This window comes from Panthera uncia, chromosome A2, assembly GCF_023721935.1.
Source record: "Panthera uncia isolate 11264 chromosome A2, Puncia_PCG_1.0, whole genome shotgun sequence".
In the NCBI taxonomy this organism is placed as follows: domain Eukaryota; kingdom Metazoa; phylum Chordata; class Mammalia; order Carnivora; family Felidae; genus Panthera; species Panthera uncia.
Window position 1 is genome coordinate 83,419,297 of NC_064816.1, and position 22,276 is coordinate 83,441,572.

Sequence of the window (22,276 nt, forward strand, 5' to 3'; positions counted from 1 at the left end):
AAAACCACTCCAATTCACACACCCACTAAAATGTAGCCTGTTATGGCATATTGACCAGTCTAATCCGAAATTTAAGAATAGAAACAATTGTTCATCAAGAAGCAGTATCACTTGAACTTATGTAAATATTTCAAGGTATGCTACCTTTGTTAATAAAAGTAATCAAATTAGAATATGGATTATTAGTTACACTTAGCAAAAAATGTACAAGACAGGGCAATCATTTAGTTTTCTTGATATTTCTATCAGAAATATTATGACTCAAACATAATCTCCTCTGATTAATTTCAAAATAAACGGATAAAAAAGAGAAATCTATTTCCTTGTCCTGGCAACATAGCTAATCTTTGATATCCTGACAAGGTAAGTATGATGTCACTGAACCCTGAAAATAATATATTACAACCTACCAGCCCAGGTACCTAGAATTTATATTTTTCTTTCCATAAGACAGATTCCTAAATATTTGTTAGAAAATCTTTGTATTAACATGAAATGTGATCTTGTGTCACGTGTACCTGGCACACCAGCTTAAGGAATTTTGAGAAAGCTCATGCTAATGACCAATCCGTACCTGGTATCCCCCTGGAACAAGAACAAGGAAGCTGACTCATCTGTGTGGTGTGTTTCTTGATCTCCAACCTTGATCACTGCCATGCCATCTGTAACATATGCCAAAAAAGCATAAGCAGAAATAAAGACTTTCTTGCCTAGGAACATTCTCCCTTAAGTTACACAGGAGTGTCTCTTCTAACAATACTACTGGAATGTGTCTTCTACCATAGACTTCTTCATAACAGGGATTTCCAGAGGCCAACTGCTAACAAAACCACCATTCCAGAAACAGCTGGCCTCACCTTCGCTCCAATCACTGATTGTCAACCATTAATCCGACAGCATTTTCTTGCCAGAAACCCTGTCAATTCATCTCTACAAAGAGCTAGCTAGCCGGATCGATGTCACCTACAATTGAGACAACTAGAAACCGAGAATTTCCATGAATTAGAATTTATGCCACAGGCATACTTCTCACAGAATGATGCAGATGAACAAAATTGAACTCATTCTTTACAGGTGCAATGGCCTGGGAGAAGCTAACTTTTCATACAGCCCTTGTTCAATTTAAAAGCAAACAGCGGATATTATTGGTTTTAAACTTTTACTCTCCTATTCTAGGACCCTGCTGATTCATTAAGAGTTTCATGAAGCTACATTAGGGTCTTAACATTATATTCTTATCTTGGCTCCAAACAGCTTTCCAAAACTCTTCCAAACAAATTTGATTTAATTATCAATAATAATAATAATAATAATAATAATATAGATACAAGTTATCTTTAAAACCAAATGACCGTGTTTGGTTCTTTGGCTAAAAGATGTTTACTTCTTATGGATTTCTTGTTCTCTTATGGAAATTGTTGAAATTTTAAAAGTATCATGTCAGTAATTTATTTCACAATTATGATATAGAATACCAAGAAAAAAAGAAGTGAGTTTAAGAAGTTCAGTGATTAAATGAACCTCAGAAGCAATGATATGCACATAAAGGATTACATTTGGCCCATTATATTTCCTAAACAAAATATTGTTTTATTTATACTTTTTACACTGCCTTTTCTGAGTATATAATACTATTTTAAGTTGAGTAAAATGATACAAAAGTTTTAATGTTTAACAATTATGTGTTAATTTTTTTTTTTTTTTTTTTTTTTTTTTTTACTGTCCTAACTTACTTTATTGTATTGATTCAGAGTACAATGATTAAATCTCTAGGCGGAACAAGGGTCCAGTATTGTGAATGCATTTACGACTCAAAGAGACATGACTCAATATAAAAAGATACATTTTTTTCTAAATTAATCTATCCCTTCAATACAATCACTATCAAATTTCAACAGAGATTTTCCTGAAAATTGACAAGCAGAATCTGGAAAATATATGCAAGATCACAGGTCAAGAATTGTCCCAAGAGTATTTGAAGAGTAGCAATATGGTATGTTCACCTGCCATGTGTCAGGACTAAAACAAAGAAATCATAATTAAAACAAAATGTGACACTTATGTCGGGATAGACAATAGACCAGTAGACTAGAACAGAGAGGTCATAAAAGACCCATATATGTGTAAAAAAATCTATTTCTGACAAGTGGAGCATTAGAGATCAGTGGGAGTAACAATATCACATTCAATATATGGTGTACAGACAACTGATTATCCATGCTGAAGAAGAAAAAAACTTAAAGTTTCTACTCAGACCACAGCCAGATTAAATTCTATTTCTGTAAGGACATTATGTGAAAAGTAAGATTGTACAATTTTTAGAAGAAAATATAGAGCAACATTCTGAAAACTTCTGGACAATGACAATTTCCAAAACAATACAGAACACTTAGAAAACTTAAGAGAAACAAAATGATAAATGAACTTGACCATATTAAAATTTAAACCTCTGTAAAAATGAACAGACAAACTAAAAAGCATACCACATACTGGGAGAAGAAGATATCTATAGCCTACTTACTTGACAGAGGATTATATCCAGAATATATACAGTTTCCCTAAAATTCAATTTGAAATACACTAACTAATACAATTAAAGAATAGACAAAAGAACAGGCAAATCACAGATGAGAAAAACCCAAGAGCCAACAAAATTAATAAAATATTATCGTATTCCACATTCCTGGAGGGAAGGTAAACAAAAGCAATAGATATCATCCCACATTACATTTGAAAAAGAAAATGTAGAGGAGGAGGACGAAAGATGTAGAGTAACAAAAGTAGTAATTGACTACGGACAAGTGTAAAAACAATGTAACACTTTGGACAGCGATTTGGAAAAATCTACTATTGTTGAAAAAACCATACAACATTCCTCCTACATTATTTAACACAATAGTCATTATAGCCTGAAATTTAACTTGTCCAAGAAACTCCTGTACATGTGCATAAGGAGACTACTTTAACAAACTAAATTATAGCATTGTTTGAAATACTAAAAAAAAAAAAAAAACAACAACAAAAAAACAAACCCTCACAAATAACTTAAATAACCAGGGAATGTTTAAATTTAAAGTGCCATTGAAATGTACAATACTAGAATTCTGCCCTGTAGTTACAATAAACGAAATAGAGCCACATGTATCACTTCGGATAAATTGTATAAACTGGATGTGACTCAGAGAGGCTGCAAAAATACATTAAGATGTCATTTACATAAAATTTCATAAACAAGCAAACAAATTCTTCTTTGGTTTATGAATACATACATAAAACTGGGAAGAACAGCAAGGGAAAGAGTAACCTCAGATTAGGTGAAGTCGGGAGAAGGGAAGTGACTACAGGAGGCTTTAATTGATTTATATGTCTCCCTTCCCCAGAAAAATATGAAACAAATGTGGCAAAATAGTGATGTAAAAACGTATGGTGGGTACAGGGCTGTTTGTCATATTATTCTCTACAGTTTTGTGGTACACTCTGACTTTTGCAACCAAAATGACAAGTCAGTGCCAGATAAGTGGTAAGTTGCATACATCAGGCCATAAAATGCTTCTAAACTCCCCCCAGCTCCATTCCCAGAAGGGAAGGTAAAAGAGAAGGTGTGGGATGTTGAACTGGGTGTCTCAACAGACGGAGGAGGTGAAAACGTGAATAAAGCGGTGTCACTCTTAGGTAATTTTCCTGATGGGGGAGGAGGCTCAGGCTGGGAAAACTCAGGTCCACTTTTAATGAATCAGTACCCATCAAACCCTGACTTCTTGTGGTTACTATGGAATGGAGACATTCAACCAGTGAGTCGTTTTAGTCAAATTCACAAGATTGAGAGCAAAACACCCTCACCATTTAAGTGCAAATTAATCAGACACAGATGTGTCAGGCAGCAAACAGTTCAACAGAACACTTGCTATATTTTAACTTCGAATTTAAAACTCGTTTGTTGTGTGCCCTTCGCCCTCTTTCAACCATAAAGCAAATGATGATTTGGGGCTAGAGTAGAACTGGCAGAGGAAAATTTTTTCCTCACACTGTGTCACAGCACAGAAGAATGGTGCTGCATTTTCCAGAGATGAGGGTTTTTCTTCTATATCAGTAACCACACGATACCCCACTCCAGAGATCTTAATTTAAATTCAAACCAAAGAAAAACTAAAACAAACAAAAACCCCAAAAAACATCTAGAGTAAATTTATGTTAATTTATGAGTAGTTAAGCTCAAAGTTGTAAGGACGTGTGCCCAGAGGAAATGGTTTTTATTTTGTCATTTTTTTTCCTGGAAAGGTAATCAAAAGTTATATTACCAAATATGGATGCTGTCTTAAATGTACACGGTTCTTTACATAATATTGTTTGCTTCACAAAACCCTGTGAAGAGAAACTTCTTAATTAGTATATAACACCTGTAATCAAAAATTAATTCTTTAACACTAATTTCTATATATATTATTTGAAATCTTGTTTTATTTGACACTGTACTGGGCACCAAATATGGAGAAAAAACCCTCGGTGTTAAGGGTCATGATTTTAGATCCACGCACAACTGATATGTGCACAAATGGCTGGGACACAGAAACTGACCCAAGTCTGTATCAGATTAAACAAAACAAAACAAAACAAGACAAAACCAAATCTTTGCTTGTCGTGAAATATGGATAATTGTATTACAGACTCCCCAGATTTGGAGATGGTTGGAACTTTGATCTGAAAACAATATGTAAAGAGTTATTCATTTAATTTTATTTTTTTAATGTTTATTTTTGAGAGCGTAAGAGAGAAGGGCAGGGAGGGGCAGAGAGTGAGAGGGAGACACAGAATCTGAAGCAGGCTCTGGGCTGAGAGATGCAGGGCTCCAACTCACAAACTGTGAGGTCGTGAAGTGAGCTGAGGTTGGATGCCTAACCAAATGAGCCATCTAGGCACCCCTATAAAGAATTATTTTTAGAGAAACTTTTATTTTTAAAGCATGTCACGAATTCAAAACTTCCTAAAATTGTAATCACACTGAACAGGTTTCACTAGGTAATATAGAGAAAAGAAAATTTATCACAGAAGACGCATCTAGTTTTTTGAGGCCATTAGTTAAGGTGCTGATTATATTGAACCTAGTATTGATACTGTACTATAAATAAGGTTTATAATTGTTCCTTTAAAAATAAACATTTAAAATGGAAGTGGCAAATTTAAATACACAAAATCCATATATTCAAGTGTGTTTTTAGATGCTCAAATTAGACCAAAGAGAAATAACAACATCAAAGAAGAAAATGATAGACAAAATTATACACCACTTAACGTCCCAATATTGATGATCAATACACAGCTCCAACAGTGTTGATCTAAAATTGTTTAAAATTTTAATCCTAAAGCAAATAGTGACAAATAGCAGTTCAGAAAATCAGATTTGTAGTTTAATTCCCCAGATGTTTTGTCTTTTTTTTTAATGGAAAACTGACTTTAAGCATTAAAATGAAGAATAATAGGTAGCCAAAGATCATTCTTTGTCCAATATCTGTTTAAGAATGCTTACTAATGTTGCCGAAAAATAAACTGTATGGTTTTGGAAGATTAGGATCCCTCAAATATCTGACTGTGCAAGTTCTTTCAGAAAATCACTACAGATTTTTGTAAAACCAGAAGATTGGCTCAGGAAATTTTGACTAATGCAACGTTCTCTAACTGCTTTTTTTAACTGCAGAGGATGGCACAAGCCTATATTATGAGTGTATAAAAATGAATTTTTTGAGAATAGCCTAATGATTGGGCAATAGTAATTATTGCCAAGTATCAGCATTCTGAAACACAACTCTTTCCTACATTATGTAACAAGATAGACAACCTAGTTCAGAAAGATTTTTCAAAAAACACTGAATAAAAATCTCCTTTTAACAAGTAACCAGCTCAGTGGACTCAGGAAGTAGTGGGGCCTTCTCCCCTCCATTTAATGTTAGTTACATAAGTCAGTACTTTCTGAACAGCATCAGAAAACCTACATGATTGGTCAGTGTGTTTTAAATGCACAAATCCTGACGATAAAAAGCTAGAGGAAACCTGAAAATACTCTTGCTCTTCCAAAAGTCAACACAGTCAGAATCCATGCCTCTGAGTGCTGCAAGAGTATAAGTATGTAAGACCCTGATGAGACTGAAAAGCCTACCATAAGACAAATAACCAAACTTAGGAAAAACCGTAGGGTCAACCTCTTTTTTAACAATAGCGCATTTGTGTGGAGTGGGAAAAAAATGCAGTCTAAGAATTCTATGGTCAACCAACTGTCATTCACGTATGTTTTAAATCAAGCGTGAGGCAATTTTACATCATAAAGGCTCAGGGTATATAGTTTTGTATTCAGAAATGCAGAAAGATACACCGGGAAGACATCAAATCAATTCCTAAGTCTACCTGAAATTCGTTCTACAGATGGAGAAGTACAATTAAATGCATACAACTACATATTTTATCTATCTGTTCGTATACATTTTTTTCCTTAGAAAAGAAAAGAATTTTAAACTATGGAGAATTAACTGTTGTTATTGCCTTCAATAAATAAAATTTTATGATGTCATAAAAAATTTTAAATATTAAAAAATCCACAAGACTTCAGTGATCTACACTCGGTATTCCTGTAGTTACATCAGACATAAAAATCAGAGTTGTGTCTTAACCAATATACTAATCTGAAACTGTATGATAATCTATTAGAGATTGAAGATGAGGGTTCTAAGAATGCCATGTATGAATAAAACACATAGTTACAGACAAAACAAAAATTATGTAAATATAAATACATATAGATATATATCCAGAAAATATATTGGTCAAACAATATTGTCCTTGTGTATTCCCATTTGGACTGATGGCCTTCTAGTCAGTTCATCTTTGGACATGAAAGGACATATTTGGACATTAGGTTCACTTCAATTTTCTCTCTTGACTTAGTCTATATTATATCTATATATATTTTTTTAATTTAAGTGTATGAACTTAAAAATGGCCACATAGACTACCAAGTACAAAAAGTATCATTTCATCACAAAACACTTCATTTAAGACATCTTCCAAAACCACCCTGATTTGTAGTATTTGTCAATTTCCATGGTGTAATTACAGACAAAAGTATGAAAATTTATCTGTATTCAGGTATCTTTGCATAACTATAAAACAAACAGTTGCTGCAATTTTTATTTTAGAATAAAAACAGCATACACCTTTCCTTCTGGAGTATGCTGCATAAAAGTGGCATATCACTTCCATCGTTAAAAATGGTGTCAATTAAAAAAAGTGGTCTCAATTTCTATAGCTTAAGTAGACTGCAACATCAAAGAGTAGCATCAGGCATGATAAGATTATAGTCATAGAAACTTTGTACAGACTCAGTAGTTTGCTCATAATTATTATATCTTGATTGACACAGTTTTTACTTTCTTTTAGCTTTCTGGCTAATTCTCCTACCTTTCTCTGTTTTATGCAGCACACTGGAATATTTTTAAAAATATGCTTTCAGTTACATATTAGGTGATGACCTGGTAATCTGGCATTCTGAAAACCAACAAGCAGATAAACAAAACAAACAGGCCTAATTTATCACATTGATCTGTTTCCACTTTGTAAATCCTCCCACCAAGACCAGTTCAAGCCATCAATGTGATGTCACTAAATGTGAAGTTAGGAAGAGCGTATCTTAGAGACTTGGTACCAACTGGCTCCAGTAAGAACACTGTGATGAGTAAATAATACCTCAAGTTTGTGTTTATTCTAATAGTCTACCAAAATATCCATGGACATTTTTGGGAGGTTCCAATACATTGAAGAAAATAATAGTGAATCATTTTAGCATAATGAGAATTTTAAATAACAAACAACATTTTATAAAACTATGAAATGAGAAAAAAACACTTTCCAAATAAGTATTTTATTTAGAATTAAATAAAATGATAGGTTGAGGCTGTTTTATGATAAAAAAAAATCCATTATAAACAATATCACTGAAAGCTTATAAACCATATGTTAGAGTTTGGAAACAACCCAATCAACTAAAAACAAGTGAAAATAATCACTTTGTGTTTTGAGAACTGAACATTTTATGACATGTGAAATAAATTGATAAAATACATGTTTTATGGACCTTTAGATACATCTGTAAAGTTCTTTTTTTTTAAATGCTTTTGATGTGATAAGGTGTATAGTACCCAAAAGTAGACAGTAACCTAGAACAGGAGTTGGTAAATTTTTTTCTGTTAAGAGCCATAGAGTATAAATTTTAGTTTTTGTAGACCATTTCATCTTGTCATGAATGCAGTTCTGTTTGTAGTGGGAAAATGCCCATATCCAACATGTAAATTCATGATCCTGGCTGTGTTCCAACACTGTTTTATAGAAACAAACAGCAGATAGATTTGGCCTGGGGGATGTTCACAGTTTGCTGACCCAACTTTAGGGTGTACTGAATCATGTGGTATTTTTACAGTTATGATTTCAATATAATTTTCTTAGTATTTATAAAAAAAATTAATCTCAATAACCAAAGTAGTTTTAATAATATTGCCCAAGTCAGTAAACAATATTGACTAATTAGTGTTTCTTAAGTAAGATATTCACAGAGCAAACCCAACTGCCAAAAGGACAATGCAATTGAAAATAAAGTGAATATAGTTGTGAACACATTTTCTTTTATATTACGATACCAAAATTTCATAATTAACCATAAGGAGAGAGGGTTACCTACGTGGTAAATAAAGAGAAAATTTGCATATTAAATTAAAATATGTTTAATATAAGTATGTTCATTTTAATCAACAATGAAATCCTTATTCTTACCTTCCATAAGTTTTCCTGTCTGTTCTGCACTTCCTCCAGGAAGAATTTTGGCAATATAGGCTCCAATTTCTCCATTATGTCCAGGGATTTCTTTACCACCCACAATTCTAATTCCTAATCCATTACCTGTATTGAAAAAATAGCAAATTATTAGTAACATTTTAAAGGAACAACAGTTATCATGAGTTATAAGGTGCACATGACGTGAGCTCTGGTGCCCAGAAGCTATCTACAACATGAATATTGGGACTGGACACCAATAACAAAAGGATATTATTCTGAATTCAATAATAGATGATATGAAATAGGACATTCTGAGATTTTTGTAGGATCTACAATGAATCCCCTGATATTAAAAAATAATTTTTGGAATTCAATGATATCACCATGATATAATACAGATATCTTTGTCCACTTTTGGCCAGACACTTTGTAAACATATTGTATAAAGATGTTCTCAGTATAAGAAACACCAGAGTGTATAATTCACTTATGAAATTGAGGAGCATTTCATGTAAAAGACAGTAATAGCTATCATAAATTGAGAAGACACAATTTAAACATACAAATGATTGCAACTGATAAGACAAAAATACAATCATAATTTATGAATTACTATTCATTTTTTAGCCTTAACTCATCAACTAACATTGTGCATTATTAACATGACATTTTTCGTGAGGCAAAATAAAATTCTTGACTGATGAACAACTTAGTAAACTTTATTTCATAGAATAGATTTTTCTGTAATTAGCTACATAGATAAAAAGATGGAGAATGATTATTGTGTGAAAATTGAGTGTGATATAAATGAACTGTTGATGTTTTAAGTTTATAGTTTCTTTATAATCAGCTAAAAATTAGCAAGCGTATATATACAGCACCAGAAATATTTTTATTACAAATGTCAAGGATATTTTAAAAGTACTAAAAGAAAGCAGAATTCTTCTTAAATCAAGACACAATTAGCTATTTCTTTAGATTAAAATTATTTCTATTCAGTGATTGAAGGCCCGTTTTCAACTCTTTCAAAAATCTCTAAATTTTAAAAGACAGCTTTCTTACAGATCCTGTTCCCTTCCCACTTTACTCTTCAAAAACAATCCCTGGAGTCAATACCAACACAGTACAAACATTCAACAAGCAAGTAACACGGGATTATGGAACCCTTCTGCCATTTATCCAGGTAGGGATATATTTTGGTAGAACATCATTTCCAGGTTATATAAGGTAATTCCAAATGAATTTCCTCTCTCCTTTCCTTCCTCCCTTCCTTCCTTGTTTTTACCCTCTTTTCTCCCTCTCTTTCCCTCCTACTTGCCTCCCTCTTTCTACTTTTTTTTTTTTTTTTACCAGGGTAAGTGTTCTGAAGATTGAGCCTCAAAATAAAAACAAAAAAACCCCAAAAACTAAGCAAATCAACTGTATGCATCTAACTTTCCTGCTGTTGTCAATGGGTCATAGTTAAATAAGATACTAGCCTTCTCTGGCCTTACTTATGAAGCTTTTCTGTCACCAGTATCTTGGTCCATTGCTACCCCTGTGAGTAGAGATTAATTTATGATACACATTGAATATAGCTGTGTGAGTACAGAACATCATTTAGTATAGGACTTGGTCTCAACTAAGGCTGCTTACCAACAGTTGAGTTCTTACTTAGACAGTAGTCTTAAAGAATTCACCAGGACTGATTATATAATAAGATATTACATAGATATAAATAAAGGACAACAAATGAAGAAGTTATTACCCATTCTTCATTCAATCAGTTTAGTCTATCTTTTAGTGTGCTAAGGATATTTTGGAAATTACAAAATGAGGATTTTAAAATAGCTGGTCACGGAATTTATCTGTTAAAAGTAATAACAGTTTCTTAAAAGACTTGCTTTCACTTTTCATGATTGAATCCCTCAGAGCTGTAATTTACTACTTGTTAAACTTTTCATAAACACACACACAGATACTGAATTTCTAATGTGGTTGGTGTGTCTTTATCAATTTTGAGACATGTCAGTCTGAGATCCCAAAAGATGATTTAAGACATTTCCTTACCATATAGGCATATGTTCAAGATCATTCCATACATCAAAACTTATTATAATGCTACACTCAGAAGAGTACACTGTAGTAGGGTATAGTAGAGTGCTCAGGGCATTTGGTTTTATTTATTTGTTTTTAAGCTTAAAAAAAACAGAATATAAACATAGCCCATGAAAAACAATTTCAGCACTATATCATATATGGCATAGCATATGTTCAGAATCTACACATGGGATTATTACACCTTGTAAAGGTATAGCTAAAAGAGTAGTTGTGGAACTCTGAAATCTATTCATTGGTATAAGTGACTATTTTTAAAGATTTGGTTATAGTTTCATTCTATAGATGGAAATGTCTTAAGAGTTAAGTAGTTGCATCCCTACTACCATTTAATTTTTGGTGACTGAATACACCTAAAACCCTGTAGAAAAGGATCAGTGAAAGAAAGTTATAATTGTATCCATCTTAATAAAGTAGCACAACATGGGGCGCTTGGGTGGCTCAGTCGGTTGAGCGTCCGACTTCGGATCAGGTCATGATCTTGCGGTTCATGAGTTCGAGCCCCGTGTTGGGCTCTGTGCTGACAGCTTGGAGCCTGGGGCCTGTTTGGGATTCTGTGTCTCCTTCTCTCTCTGCCTCTCCCCCCACTAGTGCTCTGTCTCTCTCTGTCTCTCAAAAATAAGTAAAATATAAGGCTGATGCTAATTTAATAAAGTAGCACAACACAACATTTCTTTAATTGTGTAAAATACATCTTATACCACTGAATTCTAATACTTAAAACACTATACAAATACATGTTATAAGCCTCAGTATCTTTGGTAAAATGAAAGTAATGTACAGCCATGACAATACTGTGGGAAATGAAATTTTATATATAAAGAAACCACTTCAAGCACATAGTAAATTTTCAAGAATTCCTGTTGCTTTGAAATTGCTTTGACATTGCTGTGGTTGCTGCTAGTTTTTCATGTATACAATAAAGTAGCATAGAAATATTAAAATTTGTGATAAAATAGAATGATAGAAAATAAAAAGACTCAGAAAGTATAACTTTTTTTTTGCTTCTTTTATAGTAGTTACATGCTAGTGGGTACATAAGAAGTTTTCTTTATATGATTTGTAATAATTTAAATGTGGACATTTTAACATTTCTATAGCTTCACTTTGATATTTTATGTAGTAAATGCAGATAAAATAAACAAAAATACTTCTATAAAAATAAAACACCCCAGCTCAAATCTAAATTATAGATTGCAATAGAATTGCAATAGAATTATAGAATGCAATAGAAGACCTGGTAAACTCAAGAAGGAACATTAATTTTTAACGGAAATGCTTGTATTTAAATGGTCCTTGATAAGTGATGTTTATATATTACCAAAGTTTTTCAACTTTGGACAAATTTTTATCAACACAAAATCCTTTTGCCTCCCTGCTTTTATTCTATCTCAAAACATTAACAAAATGCTTCCTTAGTTAGATGCCTTGAAAATACAAGGGTTTTGCTCGAGTGAACAGCACGGCAGGGTAGAGAGACGGTAGTTACCAAAGAGAACACAGAAGCTTTAAAAAAGATTGTCAGAAATTACAGTAATTTCACAACAAATAAGCAGAGATGTTACTGAGGGAGTCTTACAGAGAAATCTAACTTTCAAAAATCCTTTAAAGTATGTAAAAAATCCTTTAAAGTATGTAGGGAATATTTATAAGAAAAGAGACATCCAACGATAAAGGTAGCAAGTCATTAAGAGAAAGTATTACCTTAATAACCTTAGGATTACAATTGAAATATACCAGTCTTTTCAAATCCCTATGTATGTTTTAATTATGTGGTAAATATACTACTAGGTAGTCACTTTTAATGTTCCAGTCCAAGATGACAACAGAGGAGGCTCCTGAACTCACCTCGTCCCATGGACACACCGAATCTACAGCTACACGTGGAGCAATTCCCTCTGAAAAAAATCCAGAAACTAGCTGATGACTCCTACATAATGGGTCCGTGCGAAAAAAACAAAATAAAACAAAACAAAACAAAACCCACATCAAAACACGTTTCGGCATACCTTCAACTCCTGGGAGCCATCAAGAACAAAGAAGGCAGTTCGAACAATCGTTAAGATTTGAGAGACAACCAAGAGCACAGGCCAGGCTGAATCATAATGTTTACATTTCTTTAATGTTTATTTATTTTAGAGAAACAGAGACAAAGTACGACTGGGGGAGGGGCAGAGAGAGAGGAAGACACAGAATCTGAAGCAGGCTCCATGCTCTGAGCTGTCACCAGAGAGCACGGGGTGGGGGTGGGGGGCTCGAATCCACAAACCATGAGATCGTGAACTGAGCTGAAGATGGACACTTAACCGACTAAGCCACCCAGGCACCCCTGAATCATAATGTTTAAATCCTACGTGAAACCGTTGCATCAAGACCAGAAGATGTGATTGTTTTATCTAATGCTTAGAAACCAACACACAGAGTCAAAAAAAATTGAAGAAACAGAGAAATGTGTTCCAAACAAGAGAACTAGATAAAATTTCAGAAAAGGACCTTAATGAAATGGAGTAAAGTTATTTATTTAAAAAGTTCAAAATAATGATGTTCAATGAAGTTAGGAGAACAATACATGAACAAAGTGAAAATTTCAACAAACAGAATATATAACAAAGTATCAAAGAGAAATCAGAGAACTAAAGAATAAAATATATGAACTGCAAAATTCATAGAAGGGTTTACTATCAGACCAGAGAAGTAGAGAAAAGATGGGTTAACTTGAAAACAGAGCAGTAGAAGTCACCTGAGAGGAGCAATGAGAAAAAAGAATGAAAAAGAGTGAAAATAGATTAAAGGATTCATGAGATACCATCAAAATGAAAGTCAACCTATAGAATAGGAAAGACTATTTACAAATCACATTCCTGATAAGGGGTTAATATAAAAACATAAAAACTCATATATATAGAACTCATACAACTTAGCAGCAAACAAATAAACAACCTGATTTAAAAATATGCAGAGAAACTAAATAGACATTTTTCCAAAAAGATATACAAATGGCCAAAAGGTGCTTGAAAGGGTGCTCAACATCATGAATCATCTGGGAAATGCAAATCAAAACCAAAATGAGATAATACCACACATCTGGCAGAATAGCTATCATCAAAAAAACAAGAGATAACAAGTGTTGACAAAGATGTGGAGAAAAGAGAACCCTGGTGTACTTGCTCAAGGGAATGTAAATTGGTGACAGTCACTATAGAAAACTGTATGGAGTTTCCCCAAATATTAAAAATAGAATTATCCTATGATCCAGTGATCCCAGTTCTAAGGATATGAAACGGGCTATCAAAGAGATATCTGTACTCCATGTTCATTATAGCACTATTCACAATAGCCAAGATATGAAAACAACTCAAGTGTTTAGTGACAGATGACTGGATAAAGAAGATGTAAGATACACACACACACACACACACACACACACACACACACACACACACACACGGAATATTATTCAGCCTCGAGAATAAAGAAAATCCTGCCATTTGGGACAATGGGGATAGACCCTGAGGACATTAAGCTCAGTGAAATAAACCAGACAAACAAAGACAAATACCGCACAGTGTCACATATACGTGTGAGAAAAAAATTCAAACTTATAGAAACAGAGAGTGGAAAAGTGGTTGCCAGGGGCTCTGAGATGGAAAAGTTCTGAAGATCTAATATAAAACATCGTGACTATGGTTTTAACACTGTATTGTACAAGTGAAATTTACTAAGAGAGTAGAAGTTAAGTGTTTTTACACACCAAAATATAAATACCTGAGGTGATGGATGTCTTAACTAGATGGGGGGGGGGGGGATCTTTTCACAATATATACGTAAATCAAATCACCACAGTGTGCACTTTAAATATCTCACAAATTTATAAGTCCATGGTACATCAATAAAGTTGAAATAAAACACAAATAAAATAAGCTGTGTATAAAATAAAATGAGCATATTAAGGAAAAATCTTTATATTTGGATTTAAATTTAAAGTTTAAATCTAGTTTAACCTTTATTGGTTTATTAACATGTTACATTAAAAGTTCTGGTATTTTAAAGTATTAAAAAGAAAGTTATTATTTTCATTTAAAAATATATGAAAATATTATGATATTACAATTATTAGACCATTAAGTTTAGACAAAATTAAAATCCTTGGTTCATTTTGACAAAACCACATACTACATCTAAACAACAAGGAAAAGCAAAGTCTTGTAAGTGAACACACTATCTTATTAATAGTAGTCTTTAAATCAATGGAGTTTATTATTCACAGTAAAGTTATCACAGGATAATGATGTATTGCAATTTAGTCATGCCATTCATTGGGCTGAAGAAGAAGAAAGATTATCTATATAAATACTAGTGTTAATGAAGTACTAAGGATAATGGAAAAGTTTCCAAAGGATAGTTTAATCGACTCTATTTTTATAGTTTACACATTAATTATACTCCTGAGTGAGGCTATGAAAGTTTATTTTTATATTCTTTCACCTACTAATTTCTGTTATAAATTATCTATGTAAATATTTAGGAAAATAAACTAACATATTAAAAACACAGTAATTTCCCTTTTGTGTCTTACCAAATGCTACATTAATGAACTTATACTTGAGTCTAAAGACCTAAAGAATATTTCATTACTTCACCATTTTCCTTTATCTTTACTAATTTTTGCACTTTATGAGAAAAACATTCCTATAAATACAACAACACATATAAATTACCTTAACAGCAATCCCTACTTGACTGTGTCCAGCAGCATCAAAATGGAAGCACCACATTAATACCAAATCTAATCTGACTCTAACTAAGTCTACAAATTACAAACTCAACTATTCCCATTAGCTTTTTCTAACACAGCCAATTGTTGTATGGAATCCTTTTTTTCTAGTTTTAAATATATATCCTTTACATATATGAAAGATTCAAAGAGAACATTCTTTGTCACATTTCCATCAACAGAATTTCACATTTGTCTTTTCTAATGTAATGTGAGTTAATATTAAGATAAAAATGTTACACAAAGCAAGTATAAAAGGCTATTCATACTCACATCACAGTAGAGGAATTGGGCCCCCCCATTGAATTGCCCCATGACTGAAATGGCCATTATCATGGGAAATAACAAAGACACACACACACACACACACACACACACACACACACACAATGTCCCATATATATATACACACACGTACATATAAAACATTATATATATGCAAAAAAGTCACAAATAAATATCAAAAGATATCGGCAGTCTGGCTTTGTTTAACATCTTTCAAATAAAAGATATTTTGTATACTGATTTTATTAAGGATACATAGGGTTTCCTCTACCTGAAATACTTCAAAAATAATGTCCATCAAGAAAATTTCCCAGGACAGCCACACTACAAAAATCATGTTTTGTTCATTCAATAACACATGGATTTTTTTCTTTATTTTAGCTTATATAAGGCAAATGCAAAATTATAATCATAAAGGTAAAATCTGAGGGGGTTTGCATGATACTTCCATAAAAGGAAATAAAAAAACTTAATTCATTTAGCAGTACTTCCAAAATGAAGTAATTATCTGATATGAAATTGGATGTTACAAAATTAGAAGATTGGGTCAATTTATAGATATGGCCTTAACGCTTACTTGTTTAGATAGTGATCTTAGGATGACAGCCTAGGACTGGGAGCAGGGTCATTTACTATGCATGTTAAAGAAAATTGTTGTATTGGGAGACACTCATGTAACCCTATCACTATTGGTGGAAATAAAATAGTTTAAACTCATAATACAGGAATGCTATGATGACCTTTCCAAAATAAGTGCCAGTTTTATTTAATAAAAGGTAAGTAGGAAGAAGAATACTATTGTAATTAAACACTTATGAAGAAGTGTTCCTTCTGTACTTCTGGAGATACTATAAGATTGTGGAAGACATATTCTATCTTGACTCCCAATAAGTCACTTTGAATGTAGGAGGAACATGTGACTTGGTTCTAACCAGTAGGAGCTGACAAAGGTAATGCGATAGTCACTACCATAATTTTATTCCCTTAGCCCATTAAGACAACAGTTTTCTGCTGGCCCTGAAGAAGGAACCTGCCATGTGTGAGAGGGTAACAGAGGGAACCACAGGGCAAGATGCTCAAGAGTCTCCAGTTGCTGAGAGTGGCTTGGCTGACAGCCAGGGAGCAAAGGGGAGCCTAGTACCATAACGGGAGAAACTGAATTGTGCCAATAACCGCGCTTGCTAGCTTGAAAGACTATCCCCAAGTTCCAGAACAGAATGCAGCCTTAACATGTAGACTGCAGCATTCTGAGAGCCTGACCAGAGATTCCAGTTAAGCTGTGCCTGGATTTCTTGACCCAAGAAAACTGTGAGATACTAAATGTGTGCTGTTTTAAGTCATTAAATTTGTGGTAATTTGTTACATGCCAATAGAAAATACAAAGATAAAAGTGGTTTTCTGTGCACACAATATATATGGACATTATCCTGGTCGCAAAACTTGGGAGACATTTGTGCTTATAGTAGTTACCACAGTGACTGAGCAATAACAGAAGGTAGGAATGAAAGGGAAGATAGGGCAAAAAAATCACCTTTTTTTCCTGCATAAACAGAGGAAGAGCTCAGTTCTGCAAAGCTGAGATTCTGGTATAAAATGTGTAGTAAGCATACAGTATCTAGGCAACACTCAATATATAACTGAATGAATATTGAATGGATAAATACTAAAATGCACATTTTTCTCCAGGTCAGTCTAATGCATCAATGATAAGAGTGTTAACAACAATATAATTGTATTCTATTCTATTCTTAGAAAATGCCTTAAAATTACATCATCCCAGTGGATCTTAAAATAAAAAGAAAAAAACAAAGCCCCCTCTGTTTATACATGAGGAAAATGAGGCTTTGCCAGGCTGAATGCTCATGGCAACACCTGATTATATGGCAAAGGTAGAAGGAAGCCCAAGTAAGTGACCAGCAACGCATCTCCTGCCTGGTTAGCACCTGGTTTAGAATCAGAAGGGATGGATTTGAGAGCAGCACACCCAACACCTCCTTACCCTGTTCAGTTGTAGAGAGGAGAGTGATGGGAAGGATTGCAATTAGGCTTTTAAGAGAAGAAACCATCAGGATAGAGGAAATGTGTTGGGAACCAGCATTTCTCAGTCAAGACTAAGGAGAGGAAATGTTTTGGCTTAGGTGGCCACAGATCATAGCATACCATTTAATCTGTAGCTGGGATTGATTAAATTGATCACTTGATGTTTTGTTTCATCTACGATAATTTTTATTTTTCTACTGATGCATAAAGGTTGATGCCATGCTTATATCTTTATCATATATCACAAAGATGAAATTGTTACTTTTTTAGCATTACAGTTTTAATCATGTTTGTATTTTCACATCTATATACAAATATGAACTGCATATACTGCTGTTAAATGAATAAGTAGTTGGATTAACACTCCTATCTTGCTATGCAACTCTATAAAGAACAAAGTTTCTACAAGCCTGGTAGCATAATAGTTGTTATAATTACTACTATTTGGGGGAAGAACTGAGAAACTGATTAGGTGAGAAAAGTTCTGAATTTGATGAGTCACTTTAGACATATAAATAAAATCTAGGTATCCAGATTATTATTTCGCTACAGTCTAAACCTGTTCTCATCAAAATCAATTTGCTATTGGTGAAGAAAGTGTTTGACGTAGTTCTACAGCTTCTATTTTCCAGTATCTATCAGGAGATACTTTCCATTAAAGAGTGAAATAAGGAGAGAGAGGGAAGATGGCGGCGTAGGAGGACGCTGGGCTCACCGCGCATCCTGCTGATCACTTAGATTCCACCTACACCTGCCTAAATAACCCAGAAAACAGCCAGAGGATTAGCAGAACGGAGTCTCCGGAGCCAAGCGCAGACGAGAGGCCCACGGAAGAGGATAGGAAGGGCGTCGAGGCGGTGCACGCTCCACTGACTGGCGGGAGGGAGCCGGGGCGGAGGGGCGGCTCGCTGGCCAAGCAGAGCCCCCGAGTCTGGCTGGCAAAAGCGGAGGGGCCTGACGGACTGTGTTCCGACAGCAAGCGCGACTTAGCGTCTGGTCATAAATTAACAGCTCTGCTTAGAAAGCGGGAAGGCTGCAGGACAAAGGGAGGGAGAGCTGCTGAGCCCCCGGACGACAGAGCTCAGTTTGGTGGGGAACATAGGCGCTCGCCAGCGCCATCTCCCCCGCACATCCACCAGCCAAAATCCCAAAGGGAACCAGTTCCTGCCAGGGAACTTGCTCGCTCCGCGCAAACACCCAACTCTGTGCTTCTGTGGAGCCAAACCTCCGGCAGCGGATCTGACTCCCTCCCGCTGCCACAGGGCCCCTCCTGAAGTGGATCACCTAAGGAGAAGCGAGCTAAGCCTGCCCCTCCTGCCCCCGTGCACCTTGCCTACCCACCCCAGATAATACGCCAGATCCCCAGCACCACAAGCCTGGCAGTGTGCAAGTAGCCCAGACAGGCCACGCCAACCCACAGTGAATCCCGCCCCTAGGAGGGGTGAAGAGAAGGCACACACCAGTCTGACTGTGGCCCCAGCGGTGGGCTGGGGGCAGACATCAGGGCGGACTGCGGCCCCGCCCACCAACTCCAGTTATACACCACAGCACAGGGGAAGTGCCCTGCAGGTCCTCACCACTCCAGGGACTCTCCAAAATGACCAAACGGAAGAATTCCCCTCAGAAGAATCTCCAGGAAATAACAACAGCTAATGAACTGATCAAAAAGGATTTAAATAATATAACAGAAAGTGAATTTAGGATAATAGTCATAAAATTAATCGCTGGGCTTGAAAACAGTATAGAGGACAGCAGAGAATCTCTTGCTACAGAGATCAAGGGACTAAGGAACAGTCATGAGGAGCTGAAAAGCACTTTAAATGAAATGCAAAACAAAACGGAAACGACGACGGCTCGGATTGAAGAGGCAGAGGAGAGAATAGGTGAACTAGAAGATAAAGTTATGGAAAAAGAGGAAGCTGAGAAAAAGATAAAAAAATCCAGGAGTATGAGGGGAAAATTAGAGAACTAAGTGATACACTAAAAAGAAATAATATATGCATAATTGGTATCCCAGAGGAGGAAGAGAGAGGGAAAGGTGCTGAAGGGGTACTTGAAGAAATAATAGCTGAGAACTTCCCTGAACTGGGGAAGGAAAAAGGCATTGAAATCCAAGAGGCACAGAGAACTCCCTTCAGACGTAACTTGAATCGATCTTCTGCACGACATATCATAGTGAAACTGGCAAAATACAAGGATAAAGAGAAAATTCTGAAAGCAGCAAGGGATAAACGTGCCCTCATATATAAAGGGAGACCTATAAGACTCGTGACTGATCTCTCTTTTGAAACTTGGCAGGCCAGAAAGGATTGGCACGAGATCTTCAGTGTGCTAAACAGAAAAAACATGCAGCCGAGAATCCTTTATCCAGCAAGTCTGTCATTTAGAATAGAAGGAGAGATAAAGGTCTTCCCAAACAAACAAAAACTGAAGGAATATGTCACCACGAAACCAGCCCTACAAGAGATCCTAAGGGGGATCCTGTGAGACAAAGTACCAGAGACATCACTACAAGCATAAAACATACACACATCACAATGACTCTAAACCCGTATCTTTCTATAACACTGAATGTAAATGGATTAAATGCGCCAACCAAAAGACATAGGGTATCAGAATGGATAAAAAAACAAGACCCATCTATTTGCTGTCTACAATAGACTCATTTTAGATCTGAGGACACCTTTAGATTGAGAGTGAGGGGATGGAGAACTATTTATTATGCTACTGGAAGCCAAAAGAAAGCTGGAGTAGCCATTCTTATATCAGACAAACTAGAGTTTAAATTAAAGGCTGTAACAAGAGATGAAAAAGGGCATTATATAATAATTACAGGGTCTATCCATCAGGAAGAGCTAACAATTATAATGGTCAATGCGCCGAATACCGGAGCCCCCGAATATATAAAACAATTACCCATAAACATAAGCAACCTTATTGATAAGAATGTGGTAATTGCAGGGGCTTTAACACCCCACTTACGGAAATGGATAGATCATCTAGACACACGGTCAATAAAGAAACAAGGGCCCTGAATGATACATTGGATCAGATGGACTTGACACATATATTTAGAACTCTGCATCCCAAAGCAACAGAATATACTTTCTTCTCGAGTGCACATGGAACATTCTCCAAGATAGATCATATACTGGGTCACAAAACAGCCCTTCATAAGTTTACAAGAATTGAAATTATACCATGCATACTTTCAGACCACAATGCTATGAAGCTTGAAATCAACCACAGGAAAAAGTCTGGAAAACCTCCAAAAGCATGGAGGTTAAAGAACACCCTACTAACGAATGAGTGGGTCAACCAGGCAATTAGAGAAGAAATTAAAAAATATATGGAAACAAACGAAAATGAAAATACAACAATCCAAATGCTTTGGGATGCAGCGAAGGCAGTCCTGAGGGGAAAATACATTGCAATCCAGGCTTACCTCAAGAAACAGGAAAAATCCCAAATACAAAATCTAACAGCACACCTAAAGGAAATAGAAGCAGAACAGCAAAGGCAGCCTAAACCCAGCAGAAGAAGAGAAATAATAAAGATCAGAGCAGAAATAAACAATATAGAATCTAAAAAAAACTGTAAGCAGATCAACGAAACCAAGAGTTGGTTTTTTGAAAAAATAAACAAAATTGACAAACCGCTAGCCAGGCTGCTCAAAAAGAAAAGGGAGAGGACCCAAATAGATAAAATCATGAATGAAAATGGAATTATTACAACCAATCCCTCAGAGATACAAACAATTATCAGGGAATACTATGAAAAATTATATGCCAACAAATTGGACAACCTGGAAGAAATGGACAAATTCCTAAACACCTACACGCTTCAAAAACTCAATCAGGAGGAAATAGAAAGCTTGAACAGACCCATAACCAGCGAAGAAATTGAATCGGTTATCAAAAATCTCCCAACAAATAAGAGTCCAGGACCAGATGGCTTGCCAGGGGAGTTCTACCAGACGTTTAAAGCAGAGATAATACCTATCCTTCTCAAGCTATTCCAAGAAATAGAAAGGGAAGGAAAACTTCCAGACTTATTCTATGAAGCCAGTATTACTTTGATTCCTAAACCAGACAGAGACCCAGTAAAAAAAGAGAACTACAGGCCAATATCCCTGATGAATATGGATGCAAAAATTCTCAATAAGATACTAGCAAATCGAATTCAACAGCATATAAAAAGAATTATTCACCATGATCAAGTGGGATTCATTCCTGGGATGCAGGGCTGGTTCAACATTCGCAAATC

At 35.0% G+C, this 22,276-nt stretch overlaps 1 protein-coding gene across 1 annotated transcript in view; it reads right to left on the reverse strand.

The window, feature by feature from the left end:
* The window catches only part of PCLO (piccolo presynaptic cytomatrix protein), a 424,370-nt gene that overhangs the window by 107,371 nt on the left and 294,723 nt on the right, over positions 1–22,276 (reverse strand). Inside the window, exon 10 of the mRNA XM_049641366.1 lies at positions 8,812–8,937. Within this exon, the coding sequence (XP_049497323.1) occupies positions 8,812–8,937 (126 nt within the window). The remainder of the gene's footprint in view (positions 1–8,811; positions 8,938–22,276) is intronic.